General features: G+C 41.7%; 1 protein-coding gene and 1 pseudogene across 1 annotated transcript in view; one reads left to right on the top strand and one right to left on the bottom strand.

The window, feature by feature from the left end:
* The window catches only part of cacna1c (calcium channel, voltage-dependent, L type, alpha 1C subunit), a 1035639-nt gene that overhangs the window by 442117 nt on the left and 572038 nt on the right, over positions 1-21484 (bottom strand). Inside the window, exon 11 of the mRNA XM_080190924.1 lies at positions 5781-5807. Coding sequence (XP_080047050.1) covers positions 5781-5807 — 27 coding nt within the window. The remainder of the gene's footprint in view (positions 1-5780; positions 5808-21484) is intronic.
* LOC145343655 (dynein axonemal assembly factor 6-like) lies at positions 9357-11826 on the top strand (annotated as a pseudogene).

Raw genomic sequence — 21484 nt, 5'->3', positions numbered from 1 at the left:
ATGAACTCGATCAGGGCCGGCAGGCTACATCCCAAATGCATTCACACTTGGCAGCCCATTTTAGGCTCGACTCCCATACAGTGGGCAATCAGGATTCCCACCAGCTGCAAACATGGCTGATGAATCCCCCCTCATAAGATCCTGAGGAGGCTTGACATGGTGAATATTGAGAGGATGTTTGCCCTTATGGGAGAGACTAGAAGAGGCACAGTTTAAAAATAGGGAGGTCTCCCATTTAAGACAGAGAAGGAATTTTTTCTTGAGGGTCATTCATCTGTGGAATTCTCTTCCCAGGGAGCAATGGAGGGTGGGTTATTAAATAGCTTTAAGATTGAGTTAGATAGATTCTTGATTGACAAGAGAATCAAAGGGTATGGGAGTAGATAGGAAAGTAAAGCTGAGGTCACAATTAGATCAGCCATTACCTTATCAAATGGCTGAATCTTTCAGTTCCTAATTCGTATGTTCATATGTATTTAATAAAAATAGTTTTTATTACATGCGTGGATTGTACGCCTCAGGTATAGTCATGATATTTTACTACTTAGCTATAATATATTCCATTTCTTTAAATATTACCCAATATTGCATACAAGATAATGTCAAATTGAATTAATTTTCACTGCTTACAAGCTCACCGTATAACGTGCAGCCACAATAACCCTGATGTCAATGTCCTAAGAAATGTGCATTCAAATGTATACAAACCACTTTCACAAATTAAATATAAAATTTCAAATTTATTAGAGCAGATTTTCCTATTCAGTTTTGCTCATAAACTAATGAAGCATGACTATGTTCTAAGCATTACTTGGCTGATGAATTTGTGCAGCATGTTGGAGGGAGGCAAAGTGGAAGGCAAGCCAAATTGCCTTGCCCTTTCACATATCTTAGTGGTCATAGATAGTATCACTGTTTTCTACATTTTGGACACAAATAGAATTGCAAATGGTGGGTGGTGGAAAGTGACTGAAAGAAAAGCAGAAGAGCTAAACAAATTTACAATTTCAAAATATTTTGGAAATAATATAGGTATATGGACAATGCAATTTGTGCTATATGACACTATTGTGTAGCAGTATTTTACCAGGAAAATCTACCATGTCTGTCAAACTGAAAGATTACTATGGTTGGTTTCATTCAGTGGCTTGTTTACCAGCAGACCACCAACCTCTCACATTGAGTTTTGCATATAATTATGTCACAGCAGGATGTTCTCAGATGATGGGTGACACATGGTCGCTATGAGACTTTAAACACAAATTAGTATTCCTGTCACATATACAACAGGCAGCTGGTAATGCCATTAATTTTAAAAAAAACAAATTATATATTTAGAAGACATCTTAAAGCTAATTACATACCTAGACTTGTCAAATGAGTTTACATGACAACCTGCAACACTTTGATACTTTGCAAAGCAAGACTTTAATAGTTTGCACAAAATGCTTTAAGACAACATACTGATTCTGGAAATGACTCAATTTCAGCGTATTAAGTATGCTGATCATAGAGTCAGTTCATTGATCAATTTTTGTGCTAATATTAACCAACGCATGAAGAATGTTTGCCCCTTTATGTGCAGGACAACTTTGTTTATTCACATTATTCACATGGGGAGACGATGGCTTAGTGGTTTTGTCGCCTAACTATTAATCCAGAAACCCAGATACTGTTCTGGGAACCTGGGTTTGAATCCTGCCATGGCAGATGGTGGAATTTGAATTCAATAAAAAATATCTGGAATTAAGAGTCTACTGGTGACCATGAAACCATTGTCGATTGTCAGGAAAAACCCATCTGTTTAACTAATGTCCTTTAGGGAAGAAAATCTGCCTGGTCTGGCCTAAATGTAACTCCAGAGCCACAGCCATGTGGTTGACTACCAACAGCCCTCTGAAATGGCCTAGCAAGCCACTCAGTTGTATCAATCGCGACAAAGTCTCAACAAAGAAATGAAACTGGATGGACCACCTGGCACCGGAAAAGACAACAGCAAAACAAACAGCCCTGGCAATGCTGCAAAGTCCTCCTTACTAACATCTGGGGACTAGTGCCAAAATTGGGAGAGCTGTCTCACAGACTAGTCAAGCAACATTCTGACATAGTCATTCTCAAGGAATCATATCTTATAGATAACACCCCAGACACCACCATTACCATCCCTGGATATGTCCTGTCCCACTGGCAGGACAGACTCAGTAGAGGTGGTGGCACAGTGGTATACAGTCGGGAGGGAGTTGCCCTAGGAGTCCTTAATATTGACTCCAGACCCCATAAAGTCTCATAGCTTCAAGCGAAACATGGACTCTCACTGGTTACCACGTACTGTCCTCCTTCGGGTGATGTCCTCCATGTTGAACAATACTTGGAAGAAGCACTGAGGGCGGCAAGAGCACAAAATGAACATTGGGTGGGGGATTTCAATGTCCACCACCAAGAGTGGCACAGCATCAGCATTACTGATCGAGCTGGTTGGGTTCTAAAGGATATAATTACTATACTGTGTCTGCAGCAGGTGGTGAAGGAACGAAAAAAAGGAAATAAATATTTGACCTCATCCTTACCAATCTGCTGGCTGCAGGTGCATCTGTCCATGACAGTATCAGTAAGAGTGACCACTGCACACTTCTTGTGGAGACGAAGTTCCCCTTTCACATTGAGAATGACCTCCATCGTGTTGTATGGCATTATCACCATGCTAAATGGGACAGACTTCGAACCAATCTTGCATCTCAAGACTAGGCATTCATGAGGCACTGTGGGCCATCAACAGCGTAAAAAGTCTGACAACACCAGGTTTTAGTCCAACCTATTTATTTGATAATACTCGTGAGTATATTATCAAATAAATAGGGTGGACTAAAACCTGGTGTTGTCAGGCTTTTTACTGTGTTTACGCCAGTCCAACGCCGGCATACCCACATCATGGCCATCAACAGCAGCAGAATTGTACTTCAGCACAATCTACAACCTCATGGCCCAACATATCCCCCACTCAACCATTACCATCAAGCTAGGGATCAACCCTGGCTCAATGGAAAGTGCATGAAGGCATGCCAGGAGCAGCACCAGACATAACTAAAAATGATGCGTCAACCTGGTGAAGCTACCAAACAGGAGTACTTGCATGCCAAATGAAAGAAACAGCAAATGATAGACAGAACTAAGTGCTCCCCCAACCAACAGATCAGATCTAAGCTTTGCAGTCCTTCCACATCCAGTCATGAATGGTGGTGGACAATTATACAACTCACTGGAGGAGGAGGCTCCACAAATATCCCAATCCTCAATGATCGAGAAACCCAAAACATCAGCGCAAAAGATAAGGCTGAAGTATTCACAGCAATCTTCAGTCAGAAGTGCCGAGTGGATGATCCACCTCAGCCTCCTCCAGTGGTCCCCAGCACCTCAGATGCCAGTCTCCAGCCAATTTGATTCACTCCACGTGATATCAAAAAATGATTGGAGGCTCTGGATACTGCAAAGTCAATGGGCCCTGATAACATTCCTGTAATAGTACTGAAGACTTGCCACTCCCCTAGCCAAGCTCTTCCAGTACAGTTACACCACTGGCATCTATCCAACAATGTGGAAAATTGCCCACATATGTCTTTACACAAAAAGCAGGGCAAATCCAACCCGGTCAATTGCCACCAATCAGTCTACTTTCAAAACGATGGAAGGGGACATCAACAGTGCTATCAAGCAGCACCTGTCAGTAATAACCTGCTCAATGACACCTAGTTTGGATTTCGCCAGGATCACTCAGCTCCTGACCTCATTACAGACTTGGTTTCAAACATGGACAAAAAAGCTAAATTCCAGAGGTGAGGTCAGAGTGACAGCCGACATGAAGGCCACAATCGAATGAGTGTGGCATCAAGAAGCCTTAGTAAAATTGAATCAATGGGTATCGGGGGCAAACTCTCCGCTGGTTGCAGCCGTACCTAGTACAAAGGAAGGTAGTTGTGGTTGTGGAGGGTCAGTCTTTTCAGCTCCAGGACATCTCTGCAGGAGTCCTTCAACAATCTACAGCTGCTTCATCAATGACCTTCCCTCCATCATAAAGTCAGAAATGGGGATGTTCACCGATGATTGCAGAATGTTCAGCATCAATCACGACTCCTCAGATACTGACACAATCCATGTTCAAATGCAACAAGATCTGGACAATATCCAGGCTTAGGCTGACAAGCGGCACACAATTGCCAGGCAATGACAATCACTAATAAGAGACACTCTAACCACTGCCCCTTGACATTCAATGGTGTAACCATCACTGAATCCATCACTGTCAACATCCTTGGGGTTACCATTGACCAGAAACTCAACTGGACTCACCACATAAACATAGTGACTACAAGAGCAGGTCAGAAGCTAGGAATACTGCGGTGAATAATTCACCTTCTGAATCCCTAAAGCTTATCCACCATCTACAAGGCACAAGTCAGGATTGTGATGGAATACACCCCACTTGCCTGGATGAGTACAGCTCCAACAACACTCAAGAAGCTTGACACCATCCAGGACAAAGCAGCTTGCTTGATTGGCACCACATCTACGAACATTCAATCCCTCCACCACCGACACTCAGTAGCAGCAGTGTGTACAATCTACAAGATGCACTGCAGCAATTCACCAAAGATCCTTAGGCAGCATCTTCCAAACCCATGGCCACTCCCATCTAGAAGGACAAGAGTAGCGGGTAAATGTGAAGACCACCACCTGCAAGTTCCTCTCCAAGCCACTCAGTATCCTGACTTGGAAATATATCGCCGTTCCTTCGCAGTCGCTGGGTCAAAATCCTGGAATTCCCTCCCTAACGGCACTGTGGGTCAACCCTCAGGACATGGACTGAAGGCAGCTCACTACCACCTTCTCAAGGGTAATTAGGGATGGGCAGTAAATGCTGGCCAGTCAGTGATGCCCATGTCCCACGAATGAATAAAAAAAATTGGAGAAGAAATAAAAATGTGTTGTAGTCTCACACTTGGCTGTAAAATGCAGACGATTATAATTAAAAAGAATTTGCAAAGGGAATTACCACTGTGCGATGGCTTGCTCTTTTATTAACTGAGTAATGAGAAATCCTTTGACTAGTTCAAGCTGAATTTCTACCATATTGCCCATGGATATTCATGGGTCTGGGGAATGATTGTAACAGGGTTAGTGCTAGGAGCACCAGATGGGATGGGAAGAGATGTGTTGGATAAGCTGCTACTTAAGATGGATGTACTGATCAGGATTGGGTCTGAAGTACTTAGAGGAGTAAACAGTGGACACTGAAGTGCAGATGGTGGCTGGAAGTCATCCAGCTCAAGTGATTGCCTCACAATTATTAACTGGAGTGGCCACCCCAGGAATAAAGCATAAGCACCGATAAAAGCATATTAGAGGTGCTGCACAAAAATCAATGGTAGTAAATAGATAAAAAAATGAAAGAACGGTTAGTCAATGTTTTCAGTACTGAAGTAGTACCAAGAACGGGTGTCTGCTACAGTTATTTCATTACTTTCATATTATAGACATGTTTTTATTTAAGTATAGGGAATTGCAACATGAAACCAATTCTGTCATGCAAGTAATTTTAAAAATGTAACTAAACAGTGCTTGATAATACCATATAAAATGGGAAATAAACTTCAACAATGTCTATTTGCTTTCCTGCTGGACATAATCAAGATGCCATTGAATAGACAGTTGTAACAGTAATATTAATGTAACATTGAAATTATACAAAATAAAACGACTCTTACATATATTAGGTATTAACTGACCTGAACTTGGACTTGGAAATTCGATGCCTGGAACATAAAAGACAAGATTACAGATTATTTGTTGAATTGAAATCTACTCTACTTATACCATTGCTTCATCAGGCAGGGTTAATGCCAATGTCCCAGCAGCAGCTGGCCTCCCTACTCCCTACCTCTCATACTGAAAGTAAGTGCGAAACTCGCCACTGAAAACCACTGCCGTGAGGTGTCCATCACTGTGAAGAAGGCCAAGTATTTGGAATGGACATATTGTCAAAGTCTCATACTGGGCTAAAACTAACTACATTTATTTTTACAAAGTGGATGCATTTATTTCTTCTACCCTTCTCTTTTCCCCCCATGTGTTTTTCTTTCTCTCATCCACGAGAGAAATTATTTTGTTGGCCCCTGGAAAAATCTCTACTGACTCCTAGGTATACAGATTCCTGCTGGAGAACCACTGATGTATAACATGGGTTTGCAAAGATGATTGGAATTGGTGGAAGCATTGTATCAAGAAAATACGTCATCAGATAGTGAAAAATTTGGTGAATGTGAGGGAGAACTGGAAGAAAAGGTCAGTTCAATGTCTGGCAGTGAAGGGGGCCAGAGAGCAGTTGACCTCACAGTCCTGTTGTTGGCCTACTTCATCAACTATCTGAAAATGACAAGAAGCCCCTCCAGATTAACAGTCCATGTTACCACTCTTCATCATTGTCTCATCCTATTTAAAAGAACAGTGGCTGGAATTTTCTGACTGCTCCTACTAGCAGAATCTTCTGTTCCCACCAAAGTCAACAGACATTCAAATGGCTTACTGCACCCACAGTAAGAAGTCTGACAACTCCAAGTTTAAGTCCAACCAATTTATTTGATAGTAAACTCACAAGCTTTCGGGGTTTGCCCCTTCATCAGGTGAATGGAGAGTTCTGGCCTCTGTCTGAGTTTACTATCAAATAAATTGGTTGGACTTAAACCTGGTGTTGTCAGACTTCTTACTGTGTTTACCCCAGTCCAACACCGGCATCTCCACATCATGATTACTGCACCCACCACAGAGGAGCCTGCCATGGCGGGACTGGACAAAATAGGCAAGTCAAACAATTCTACCAACTTCTAAGTCACTGATGTTATGATATTATAAGTGCCACCACGTATCCTTTCAATGGATTCCCCATAACAAATGCCAGTTTCAGTTGAGTGGGGTTGGATGGTTGACTGTTCCTGCACTAACTCACCAACCTGCTTGCCTTTAAGCCTGTCTCTATAGGTCTGGTAAAACACAGCCCAATGATTGTGACTTGGAAGTGCCTTCATAGCCGTAAGACAAGGCATCCGCATGCAGTGCTCACCTATGAAACACGGATCAGTTCACTATTGTGCGAGCTACACTTAGGCAAACCAAGCTAAAAATGTTGTCAAGCGAGCAAACTCATTATTCCATAACCAAAAAGATAACTTTTAAAAATATAATTACTTGAATTTGGAGTCAGCCCAAATAAGATATCCTTAACACTGGCACCAGGTAGGCAAAACAGTTTTCTCAATCCTATTCCCCCAACCAAGGCACCTCTGACTACAAGTACATTTCTCTTTTCTCTCCTCACTTGACTGTCTTGCTCTACCACAGTTCTATAGTTAGTTTGCTCATCCTCCTTACAGTCTCCACTATTGTCCACACGGAGAGCAAGAATCTCAAACCTGTTGGACATGGGCAGGAACTGAGCCTCCTGAAGTGCTACCTCTTGGATCCCTTTACCTGCCTTACTCATAGTCACCCCTCCTGTCCCTGACCACTGATCGAATTTAAGGTTATTAATCTAAGGGCTGTGACTGCTTCCTGAAACACAGCTTCCAGGTAAGTTTTCCCCACCCTGAAGTGCCACAATGCCTTAAGCTCAATCTCCAGCTCATTAACTCTGAGCCAAAGTTCCTCGAGGAATCAATGCTTGCCACAGATGTGGTCATGTTGTTTCAGTGAAGTCCACCAGCTCCCAAATATTACAGCTACAAAACATTGCCTGACCCTGCATCCGTATTTTATTTAATTAGATTTTTAATTTGTTCTTGATTTTATTACTAATTTTTAGCTTTTACTCTGTAATTTTTTCTATCTAGTCTTCAATCTTGAAAATCTGAAAAGGTCAGGGGAGTAATATTCATCTACCAATCATTTACCTGTGATATCGCATGGGCCTATTCACTCAATATTGCAGCACTGCTGCAGCTTATCTCGCAGCTCTCTGGCCTTGATAGGGAAGTAATTGGCAATTACTATTTACCAATTACTAATTGGTAAATGCCAATACTGAAGCTGTACTCAAACTGCTCGACTAAGGGTGCAGGTAGTTTTTGAGCACAATTCCTTAATGTTGTCGACCCATAGTCTTTGCAGTATCCAGTCTCCTTTGCCATTTTTGATACCATGTGGATTGATTTGAATTAGCTGAAGATTGACATCTATGATGCCTTGCTCAAAGTCCTTCTGCAGTTCCCATGTCAGCAAATCAAAGTCAATATTTTAATTTTTGTCTTCAAAAATTCATTCATGGAGCTAGGATGAATAGGAATACAGCCTCAACTTCAGAGTTATGATTGCCTCTTCCACTTCCATTGCCCACTCCAAACTGAAATTAACAGTTAAATTTTCCCTCCCCCTTCCATTACCTACTCCAACCTCCCTGCCCCTCTTGAAAAACTTACCTTTTGGTCACTGTTGTTGAACAAGTGATTTGAAATTGATGTCTCTAGCTCTAGCCTGCCTAGCAAGTGATGATATTTCCTACATCACATTACTAAATGTGGCATCATATTTATAATACTTAAAGTATTTTATGTAATTGTAAAACAAGCAATTTATGTTGCTCAAGAAAATCAATTGTTGCATCTGCAATTATAAATTTCTTTCTACACCAATTCAGCGGATAAATGAATTGTGTACCTTTATATTTCTCCATTGTAATATCTAATGCTTAATACTTAGGATTATCCTGGGCATTTAGTTGCAAGCAAACACTGCATTTTTACTTTGTAATTAGAAAATCAGATGGAAGGCCAAAAAAAGGCAGTCTCACAATGCCCAAAATGTAAAGTTCAAAACACAATTAAGTTTTAAAAACCAAATACAAGTTAAGGAAACCAAGAGGCATGCAAATATTGCTCACACTGGGCAGGCAACATCATGAGTTTTCTAAATTTAGCTTTCCTTTCTCAAAAATTCTCTTGTGTGGTTGCTGTGTGAATTAAGATTCCATCTGATTACCTACAGGTTCTCTCAAGCATGGATTAGGAGTTTGGAGACATGTTACTTGCAGATGTTTGGTTCACTGCTTTTGTTTCCCTCTTGCTTCATAATTAGACAGGAAATTTTTTAAAAATATGCCAATTTGATAGTCATTTGCTTAGCCATGCTGGCTGGAACAAGTGTGCCAAAACAGTAAATTATGGACCATATAATTTTAGAACTGGGCTAAGAGGCACTCACCTGAACCTTGCTCCAGCTCTCTATTACAGACATTGCTTAAGCAGCTGTGGGCACAGTTGGAAGTCAAGAGGTTACATTCTCAATGTGAAGGTGAGTGCTGAGTTTCCATGGAAATGGAATGCTCTCTAGCTCAGTGTGTACAATCCAGATGCCTCTCTGCTCAATGTGAGTGGCATCTCAAAGAAGGGTAACACCATTAAGGCAATAAAAGTTTATCAATTTATCAACAGACACCTAAATTGTTGGCTGGAAAGAATTTCTAGTTATATAATGAATTATTCATGAATCTCATAAATGTCATAAAATGTTTCAGTTGGATTTTAAAACATTTTCTGTAAAATTATATTTAATTCCAAATCTACTACACATTGATCCATTGCTTCATCCCTAACAGTGTCAATTCACTTGATATAAATCAGACTTGGTACACACCTTTGCCACAACTTTCTATTCCTTATTCTATTCTGCAGCACTCAGGAAGAAGAAACTAAACAAACATTTCCACAAATGTTAAGAGCTTCAAAGGAGAAAACATCAAATACTAAGTTGCCTCAGCATCAATAACTACTATTCACAATATATAATTTGCATTATTTAATGACTGTGTTCGTTAATTTAACTGTTCTATACACCTTTGCCTCAACATCCTGGCCTCAAGAAAACCTTAAGAAATAACTTATTCAATGCAGCACTCCAATTGATCCCTACATTCATGTTTACATTTTTTTCTATTCTCCAAAATAAAAATTATCAACCACATGTCTGACTTATTAGAGCAGTTATGTTGTTTTCTTGCTGGTCCAATAGCTTATTTCAACAGTAATCAGCTGCTCTTGGATTCAACAAAACTTTTTCAATTGCACTGTAATTTCTGGGCAAATTTTCCCGAACAAATTATTAGTCTTAAACATGATCTAGTAAAACTCAGTGTTAAATTGGAAGTTTTACAGTGAGTTAGTATTAAAAAGGACCAGATAGAAAGGAGTGTTTTAATACTTCTACACTTTTTTAGGGGAAGTAAGTGGCATGGTGGTAATGTAACTGAACCAGCAATCCAGAAACCGAGGCTAATGTTTTGGAACAAGGGTTCAAATTCCACCATGGCAGCCAATGGAATTTAAACTTGATTAATAAAAAAATCTGGACTTAAAAGCTAGCTAGCCTCAATCATAGCGACAATGAAATGGTTGTCGTTAAACAAAATGTGGCTCACTAGAAAAGGAAATCCATCATCCTTACCTGATCTAGTTTATACTGTGGTAGGTAACTCCGAAATGGCTAAGCAAGACATTCAGTTGTATCAAACTACTATCAAGCCGAGAAGAAATAAAACTGGATGGACCACCCAACATTGATAGGTACCAGTAATAACAATGGCAAAGCTATTAACCCTGCAAAATCGTTCTCACTAACATCTGGACGCTTGAGCCAAAATTTCTTTGCCTCAACAGACAGAGTAAACTTGTACAATACTGGCATGGTAACAAGATGAATTTCAAAGAACAAAGAACAGTACAGCACAGGAGACAGGTCCTTCAGCCCTCCAAGCCTGCACCGCTCATTGGTCCAACTAGACCATTCTTCTGTAACCCTCCATTCCCAGTCTGCTCATGTGACTATCCAGATAAGTCTTAAACGATCCCAGTGTGTCCGCCTCCACCACCCTGCTAGGCAAAGCATTCCAGGCCCCCACCACCTTCTGTGTAAAATACGTCCCTCTGATATCTGAGTTAAACCTTGCCCCCCCCTCCCCCTCACCTTGATCCTGTGACCCCTCGTGTTTGTCACCTCCGACCTGGGAAAAAGCTTCCCACTGTTCACCTTATCCATACCCCTCATAATTTTATACATCTCTATTAGGTCTCCCCTCATTCTCCGTCTTTCCAGGGAGAACAACCCCAGTTTACCCAATCTCTCTTCATAGCTAAGACCCACCATACCAGGCAACATCCTGGTAAACCTTCTCTGTACTCTCTCCAAAGTCTCCACGTCCTTCTGGTAGTGCGGCAACCAGAACTGGACGCAGTACTCCAAATGTGGCCTAACCAACGTTCTATACAGCTGTAACATTATCTGGCCAACTGTAAGCTTTGTCAAACCTGCTCTCATCGGCAGATCAAGCGGAGGATGATTTGGGGGAATAGTCTGATAGAAGAACCTTTGGACTCAACCCTGGGCAAATTGAGCCTCCAAAAGGAGCGAATCATACATATTCCAACCATGAGAAGCCTATAGACACTAAACAAATCTGGGCAGAGGATGATGTGCCAGAGGGGTCAGAGTTTGATGATATCTGGGATCCAAGACAACAGCCTGAGTATGAGATTTTGTTCAAACAGCGAGTTGGCACACAGCATATGTTTCTGGGGATGAGCAGAAAAGATGGATCCACAGCCTGTTGTGAAGACATAGCGATAGAAATCAAGCTACCTGACTTCAAACCAGCAGCTGTCACTCTGGACATTGAAGAATGCTTTCTGGTTCTTCGATCATCAATCTATAAATTGGGATTGCACCTGCCCTGTCCATTGGATAGTAAAAATGAAAAAGTTCATCACTGAAACTCATGAAAGTCCCAGGTAATGACCATTTCCAATAAAATAGAATCGAACCCACCATTCTGGGGTTACCACTGACCAGAAACTGAACTGAAACAGCATATGAATATTGTGACTGGAAGAGCAGCTCTGAAGCAGGGCATAAGACAGCAAGCAACTCATCTCCTGACTCCCTCAAGCCTGTCCACCATCTACAACCATATCAGGAGTGCAATGGAATACTGTCTAATGAGTGCAGCTCCAACAAAACGCAAAACTCTCAACATCATCCAGGACAAAGCATCCACACCCAATCCACCACCACCTCGAACTTTCACTCCTCCACCACCAGTGCTCAGTGACAGCAGTGCATACCAGCTACAAGATGTACTGCAACAGCCCACAAAGGCTCTTTCAATATCATCTTGCAAACCCACAGCATCTATCACCTAGAAGAACAAATGCAGCAGATTCATGGGAACACCACCACCTACAAGTTAAGAACATAAGAATTAGGAGCAGGAGTAGATCATCTAGTCCCTTCAGCCTGCTCTGCCATTCAATAAGACGATGGCTGATCTTTTCATGGACTCAGCTCCATTTATCTGCCCACTCATCATAACCCTTACTGTTCAAAAATCTACCTATCCTTGCCTTAAAAACATTCAACGATGTAGCCTCAACTGCTGAATTGGGCAGGGAATTCTACAGATTCACAGCACTTTGGGCCCGACTTTACCATTGTGTCATGCCCATTTTTGGGCGCGAGAACATGGTAAAGTCAGGTGTGAGGCCATTAATGCAATCCGCACCTGCGTCCATGCAGATTGCCAATTTACCAAAACCTGGGAATGGTGGCAAACCATTTCGGGCGCAACAGCAATTTAAATGCATTTGCATGCATTTAAATTGAATTAACGAACTGCTTGCTTAACTTCATCAGCAGTTCGCCCTTTACTATTGCGTTTCCTATCCGGAACTGCGCCGTAATGGACCTGATAAATAAAAGTCTGAATCGGATGCTCCAACTGCTGAATAGCGCATTCAGAGCTTCCAGCAGCTCTCTGGCTCAGATCAGTAGTGGGGAGAAGATGGGAGGCAGGTCTGATCATTCCCTGGTTGGGGGGGGAAGGGACTGATGCCAGATCATTGTCTGGTTGGGGGGGGGGCGGTGAAGAGGAGGAGGCAGGTCAGATGTATCTCTGGTGGGGGTAGGGGGAGGGCTAATCATTGTCTGGTGGTGGGAGGGAGGGCTGATCATAGTCTGGTGGGGAAGGAAGGAGGATGCAGGTCAAATGTTCCTGGGGGTGGGGGGTGGTGGTGGTGGTAGGTGAGTGAGGCCCGACCATTCTCTGGGTTGGGGGGGTGGGGTGAGTGAGGCCAGGCCATTGTCTGGAGGGGGAGGGGGCTGGGGGTGAGTGAGGCCAGATTGTTGTTTTGGGGGGTGGGGGGGTGGGTGCAGGATCAGATGGATCTCTGGTGGGCGCGCTGGGGGGGAAGGGGGGGGTCTGCTGCCACTCTACGGCAATCGGTGGAAGGGCAGGGTGAAGGGGTGGCCATCGGTCTGGGTAGCGGGGGGTGGGGGTGAATAAGCGGGACAGTGATGTCAGTGGGGGCCATTGCTCCCGCTTTTCGCTCCCAGGCCACTTTCTCCATTTTTTGCAGCCCGGGAGCAATCTGACACAGGCACGCGTTTTCAAATTTTTTTCTAATTGCGCATGCGCTGTTCAGAGATCCGATTGTTTCCACTGCATTCGCCCACAGCGCAAATGGGGCTGGCAATGTTTTTTTCCAGCTGAGTGCGTATGGGGGCATCTGAAAGCAGTTTTCCAAGTCGGATCTGCATTATGTCTAGAATCAGCACTTAGAATGAAAATGGTAAAATCGGACTCTTTGTGTGAAAAAGTTCTTCCTCAGCTTAGTCCTAGATCTACTCTCTCTTATTTTGAGGCATTGCTCCCTAGTTCCAGTTGCATCTACCAGTGGAAACAACTCCCTGCTTCTAACTTACCTATTCCTTCCATAATTTTAAACATTTCTGTAAGATTCCCCCCACTCATTCTTCTGAATTCCAATGTGTATAACTCCAGTTTACTCATTTTCTCCTCATAGGCCAACCCTCTCAACTCTAAAATCAACCTAGTGAATCTCCTCTGCACCCCCTTCAGTGCCAGTATATTCTTTGTCAAGTAAGGAGACTAAAAATGTACACAATTCTCCAGGTGTGGCCTCACCAGCACATTATACAGCTGCAACTTTACGTTGCTGTTTTTAAACTCCATCCCTCTAGCAATAAAGGACAAAATTCCATTTGCCTTCTTAATTACATGCTGCACCCACAAACCAACTTTTTGTGATTCATGCACAAGGACTTCCAGGTCCCTCTGCACAGCAGCATGCTGCAATTTTTTCCCATTTTAAAAAAGTCCATTTTGCTGTTATTCCTATCAAAATGGATGACCTCACATTTACCAATGTTGTACTCCATCTGCTAGATCCTTGTCCACTCAAACTATATATATCCCTTTGTAGACTTTGTGTGCTGTGCACACTTTGCTCTACCACCCATCTTAGTGTCATTTGCAAACTTTGACACAGTACATTTGGCCCCCAACTGCAAATCATCTCTGTAAATTATAAGCAATTGCAATCCCAACACTTATCCTTGAGGCACACCACTGGTCACTGCTCGCCAATCAGAAAAACACCCATTTATCCCTTCTCTTTGCTTTCTGTTGGGTAGCCAATCCTCTATCCATGCAAATACATTAACTGTAACACCATAAGAACACAACAACATAAGAACTAGGAACAGGAGTAGGCCATCTGGCCCCTTAAGCCTGCTCCATAATTCAATAAGATCATAGCTGATCATTTTGTGGACTCAGCTCCACTTACCCACCCACTCAGCATAATTCCCTGAATTCCTTTACTGTTCAGAAATTTATCTATCCTTGCCTTAAAAACATTCAATAAGGTAGCTTCAACTGCTACACTGGGAAGGGAATTCCACAGATTTAAAAGCCTTTGTGTGAAGAAGTTCCTCTTCATCTCAGTCCTAAATCTGCTTCCCCTTACTCTGAAGCCATGCCCCTGGTTCTAGTTTCACCTGTCAGTGGAAACAATTTTCCTGCTTCTATCTTATCTATTCCCTCCATAATCTTATATGTTTCTGTAAGGTTTCCCCTCATTCTTCTGAATTCCAATGAGTATAGCCCCAGTCTACTCAGTCTCTCCTCATAAGCCAACCCTCTCAACTCTCGAATCAACTTAGTGAGTCTCCTCTGCACCCCCTTCAGTGCCAGTATATTCTTTCTCAAGTAAGGAGACCAAAACTGCATACAGTACTCCAAGTGTGGCTTCACCAACACAGCTTTAACATAACCTCGCTGTTTTTAAACTCCATCCCTCTAGCAAGGAAGGACAAAATTCCATTTGCTTTCTTAATGACCTGCTGCACCTACAGAACAACTTCTTGTGATTCTTGCGCAAGGACACCCAGGTCTCTCCACACAGCAGCATGCTGCAATTTTTTACTATTTGAATAATAGTCCATTTTGCTGTTATTCCTCCCAAAATGGATGACCTCACATTTACCAACATCGTACACCATCTGGCAGATTCTCGCCCACTCACTTAGACTATCTATATCCCTTTGCAGACTTTCAGCATCCTCTGCATACTTTGCTCTGTCACTCATCTTAGTGTCATCTGCGAATTTTGACACACTACACTTGGTCCCCAACTCCAAATCATCTATGTAAATTGTAAACAACTGCGGTCCCTACACCAATCCCTGAGGCACACCACTAGTCACTGATTGCCAACCAGGAAAACACCGATTTACGCATGCACCTGTATCTCATGCAGCAGCCTTTTGTACGGCATTTTGTCGAATGCCTTCTAGAAATCCACCGGTTCCCTATTATCCACTGCACTTGTAATGTCTTCAAAGAATTCCAGTAAATTAGTTAAACGAGACCTGCCTTTCATGAACCCATGCTGTGTCGTCCCAAGTTCTATCCAGATGTCTCGCTATTTCTTCCTTAATGATAGGTTCAAACATTTTCCCCACTACAGAAGTTAAGGTACCTGCCTTTAGTCTACCTCCTTTTTTAAAAAGTGGAATCACGTTTGCAGTTTTTCAATCTGTTGAAACTGCCCAAGTCCAGTGAATTTTGGTAAATTACCACAAGGGCATTTGCTATTTTCCCCGCCATCTGTTTTAGTACCCTGGGATGCATTCCATCAGGACCAGGAGACTTGTCTATCTTTAGCCCCATCAGCTTGCCCACACTACGTTTTTAGTGATAATAATCATTTCTAGGTCCTTACCTGACAAAGCCTTCTTGTCATCAATTTTTGGCATGTGATTTTTGTCTTCCACTGTGAAGGTGGATACATTATACCCATTCAATGCCTTGGCTAGTTCCTCATTTACTGTTATTAAATCCCCCTTCTCATCCTCTAAAGGGCCAATGTTTACCTTAGCCACTCTTTTTCATTTTATAGATTGCAGAAAATTTTGCTATGTTTTTATATTCTGAACTAGTTTACACTATCTTACTTTTTTTATAGCCTTTTTCATGGCTTTCTGTTGACCGTTAAAGATTTACCAATCCTCCAGTTTCCCACTAATCTTTGCCACATTGTATGTACTTTTTTCAATTTGATACTCTCTTTTATTTCCTTAGATATTCATGGCTGATTATCCTTTTTTGTACAGAGCTTCCTTATCACAAGAATTTACTTTTGCTGAGCACTATAAAACATTGTTTTGAAAGTCCTCCACTGTTACTCAATTGTTCCACCATAAAATTTTAGTTCCCAGTCTACCATAGCCAACTCCTCCCTCATCCAATTGTAGTCTCCTTTGTTTAAGCAGAAGACACTGACACTGGATTTCACTTTTTCACGCTCCATCTGTATTTTAAATTCAACCATACTGTGATCGCTCCTTCCAAGAAGATTTTAACCGTGAGATCATTAATTATTCCTGTCTCATTACACAGGACTAGATCTAGGATAGCTTGCTCCCTCATAAGTTCCATTACATACTGTTCAAGGAAATTATACATGTGGATACATTCTATGAACTCCTCCTCAAGGCTGCCTTGGCTGACCTGCTTTGACCAATTGGTATGTAGATTAAAATCCTTCATGATAATTGCTGTAACATTTTTACATTTATCAGTTATTTCTTTGTTTATTGCTCGCCACACCGTGATGTGATTATTTGGCGGCCTATAGGCTATGCCTATTAGTGTCTTTTTCCCCTTAAAATTTCTAATTTCCAACCAAAAGGATTCAGCTTTTTTCTCCATAGAACCTATATCATCTCTTACTACTGTCCTGGTGTATCCTCCAAGGCACACAGTACTCCTTGAAATTACATCGCTATCCCTTCATTGTCTATAGTTTAAGACCTTGGGAGCCCCTCTTAACAGCAATTTATGTGTACCTACTATGTGGAATGTTGTGACTTCAGAAGGCAGTTCACATCACCTTCTCAAGGGCAATTAGAAATGGGCAATAAATGCTGGCCCATATCCCTGAACAAAAATAAAAGCAAACTACTGTGAAAGCTAGAAATCTGAAACAAAAAAATGCTAGAAATATTCAGTCGGTCTGGCAGCAGCTTTGGAGAGAAAATCAGTGTTGACATTTTCATTCTAATTTATCTGGCCAGATTCAGTTGCATCACATTGAGCTTGGTTTGCCTGCAGTTAATTTTTATTACTTTTGATGTTCCTTGCTTATAGCCAACAGAAAGCTTATAATGTAATGATCACTGTCCCCTAAAAGTTCCCCTACTGATATATGATTCACCACATTCTCAAATATCAGGTCCAACAGTGCCTTTTTTCTCTTTAGACTGAAAACATTCTGCCATAGAACATTTTTCTGAACACACTTGGAACTTTTGCCCCTCTCTGCTCTTTACATTACTACAATCCCAGTCTATATTTAAATAATGAAAGTCTTCCATTCTAACTCCTCCATAATTCTTGCACCCTTCTGAAATTCCTTCAACTATTTGTTCCTCTACATCTTTCCCAGACTGGTGATCTATAGACTACAATGAGCAATGTAATTGCACCCTTTTTACTTCTCGTCTTGCAGCCTTCTTTGAACAAGGTCTCTGTTATAACCGCATCATCATATTTTCACATGACAATCTGTGCCTTTAACTCATCAATTTTATTTAACCACATTCTGCACATTGACAGACATATGCAATAACCCTAATTTAGATTTTAAAGATATAGCACCTCAAATTTGGCATCCTGGGCACTGAGGCTATGACAGATTTTGGATATGCTGAATTTCAGGGCAGGCAGTATAGACTATGGTCAGTTTGGATCAAGCCAGGTTGGGCAGCATCAAGGGGTGTACGATGGTGGTGAAACCAGTAGCTAGTCTGGAGCCACAACACAACAATGGAGCACCTAGCCAAATTGTGCAGGTAATTTTTATTTTAAATTTTACTCAATTAAGATTGATACATGAAACATTATAAAAATGTTCACTTTTCAGACACCATGGGTATGATTTTCCTGGCCCACTGCACTGTGCAGTGGGCTGGGAAATGCCAACTGGGGAGTGCTGTAGCCGAACTTTCTAGAGCCATTTTTTATGGTGTAATCAGCCTCGCACCGTTTTGGCTGATTACAACATTTAAAAATCATTAGTGAGCCTAGGATGATAGCATCTAGGCTCACTAATGTTTCTACCCCTGCTGAGAGAGGGTCTCACCAATGGGGATTAAAGTTAGTTGTCATCAACCGAGGCTAGACATGATGGTTTCAATGGTGGGGGCAGTGGTCATTGAGGCCCCCAACAGGAGATCGGGGGCAGGAGATGCCTCTTGGGTGATGACAGACTAGCATTGCCAACCTGGCATCCTAGCACTGCCCACTAGGTATTTCAAGGGGGCGAGGCTAGAGCGGCAGGGCCAAACTGGGGAGGGTGCGCTGATCGATAGTTGGTGGGGGGGGTTGCGGTTGGGGAAGTTATCAGCAATGGAGGGACCAGTGCACATGAGCCTATCTTGGTACTGACAGATTGGCGCATGCGCAGTGGCCCACTCAGCATGCTGATGCCAGCCTCTCGGGCAGGAATAGCCACCCCCCCGCCCTGTTGGCATGAATCCCCTGGTGGACTCTGTGATGCACAGAGTGCTTGAAATTCACCTGACTAAATATGCCCAAAATCTCCCGTTTTCCCGCCTCTTGGACACTGGGTTTTTTTGGAAAATTGCCCCCCCAACCAGTTTTCAGGTAGTCAGATTTGATGTCCTCAAACTGTGTTGTTTTCTCTGTACTGTGAACCAATCTAATAACATTATTTTCACTTAATCAGTTCCTATCTAATATTGAACTATTCCGATTGCAGCCAATATCCTCACATTAAATACGTTATTCCTCTTTTTTACTTCTATATGATGATTTCCATTCCTCTATGTCTCCATAAGAACGCTACTGAACCTCTCTGGGATGACATTCATCCCAGTTGTGTAGAGGTGCCTTTTGCTCCAGAAGTGGTCTCAGTGCCCCAAGAATCTACAGCCCTCCATCCATCCATTATGCTTCAAGCTATGCATTAACTCTCACAATCTTCCAATTTCGCATATATTAAAGTTTATTTATTAGTCACAAGTCGGCTTACATTAACACTACAAGAAGTTACTGTGGCAAGTAGCACTGGGAGTAATCCAGAGACTACTATGTTTGAAGTCCAACTTTTTAACTTCCTCCCTAGCTGCTGAAAATCTGACTATAGGACCTTGATATTGCCCTTTCCATCTCTTACGTATCATCGCTTTTGGTTCATGTCTTTCCCCTGCAGACTACTCTGCACCATCTCTGCAATGTCCTTCACTCTGGCACAGGGGAGAGAGCGCACCATATGGGACTCACAACAATTGTTCTAGAAATGCCTATCTGACCTCCTGACTATGGAATCTCCTATAACAACCACATTGCTACATTTCACAGTTTTAAATATCAAGGTAAAACAATAATGGATTCTGTATTCCACCTTAACAGGATAAAAACAATTAAAAATGTTATGTCATATACCATTAATTTAATTAATAGTTCAAATCACATCGTCAATAGCTTGCTTTGGTTTACCTCAAACGATGCAGAGCCACCCGTAGCAACCTTGAAAGAAAGTGGAAGAAAACAACAATGAAAGAAAAATAAATACACATAAATGCAAGGAGAGCCGGAAATTAGAAGCTCCAACATGGACAAGGCATGAGCAGAATAAGGCAAAAAATGTATAGAATATTGACAAAAAACAGAAAAACAAAGACTGACAGGTTGACCTTGAAAGGACTAAGGCAGAAATAAAATTCAAAGAGGTAAGTTAAGGAAACAGAGCCTGTCACTGTAAGTCAAATCTATCTAAACCCAAGCCTGGCAATTACCTATGTAGAATATATAGATCAATTAGGGAGGTGCAATAAACACTGGCTTAGCTAATAATGCTCAAATCCCGTAAACAAATAAATTAAAAAAAAACTCATTGCCACACTTCCTTCTATCCTGCAGGACAAAATGGTGCACCATTGTAACAACTGGACCAACTGGTGGTGGATATTGTGATGATAATAGTGTAATATATATTATGTTTAAAGGGAATGTTTTAAAATTCAGCTTTATTCAACAGATAGTCATTATATCTGGAAGGAATTCAATTCAGATGCTAGGAGAGCAGGGTAATTACTTATTTTAGCCATGTAGTGTTTACTTAGGATCAAGCTAATGGATTTTTGTTTAGTGGTGGAGATTTTCCCTGGATTTTTGATTTGGTTGATTGACAGGATCATGTGAAGATATGGTTAATGTACAGAGCTGGATCTGTAGAGAGAAAAACTAAGCAGTTGCTGTTGGAGGTCTGTTGAAATCAGAGGAATGTGCAGGCTGTTCCTGAGAACTCTCTCTCTCCACAAAATCTCTCTGAAAGTTTCAAGATTGTTAACACAATTTATAGCATATATAAGTTTGCTAACTGCATTTATTTGTAAGTGGTATTGACCTATGAATGAATTGGGCTTATTTGGAACCAGAACAGTCATAAGATGGAAAGTAAAGGCACTTCCTTTCATTTTAAGTAATATTCAACTGTGATGTAGGAGGACTAAATTAGGCTAATAAACAGATAATCATGGGTTTAAGAACACCAACACAATATGACTTAAGGGTGAATGACCATAGGCTATGGAAAGCGCTGACAAGGATTGTTGCTATAGAAGGCAGTTCTATATGAATAACAAGTACTCCTCATTTAAAACATGTTTTTTGAAATTATAAAATGGATACAGTTTGCTTTTAGTGACATTTTGTGAAGCTTCAGCCAACAGCAAAATATAGCAGGACTTGATGGGATGAGGTAGGAGACAGTGCCTGCATTCCAGAGGACAATAGTTCTACTGAATGTGGCTACGTTATCAGCAGTTGTTGGGAACAAGATGACTACCAATGCCAGTTTGATGAATAGAACTATGCAGCTCAACGCTGCTAACACAAGTGCAAGGCAGACATAAAGGCTTTCTCAGGATTGGATGTCATGTGGGTTCAAGTCGGTGGGCATCATTTTTCTATCTCACTGTCCAGCATCCTGTGCCTTTGGGCAACAGATGGGAGTCCGTAATTAATGACAATGAGATCCCATGAGGTCAGAATGTACATTGTTAT

This window comes from Carcharhinus amblyrhynchos, chromosome 6, assembly GCF_965287045.1.
Source record: "Carcharhinus amblyrhynchos chromosome 6, sCarAmb.v2.hapA, whole genome shotgun sequence".
Lineage (NCBI taxonomy): Eukaryota > Metazoa > Chordata > Chondrichthyes > Carcharhiniformes > Carcharhinidae > Carcharhinus > Carcharhinus amblyrhynchos.
This window is presented reverse-complemented; position numbering and strand designations above follow the sequence as displayed.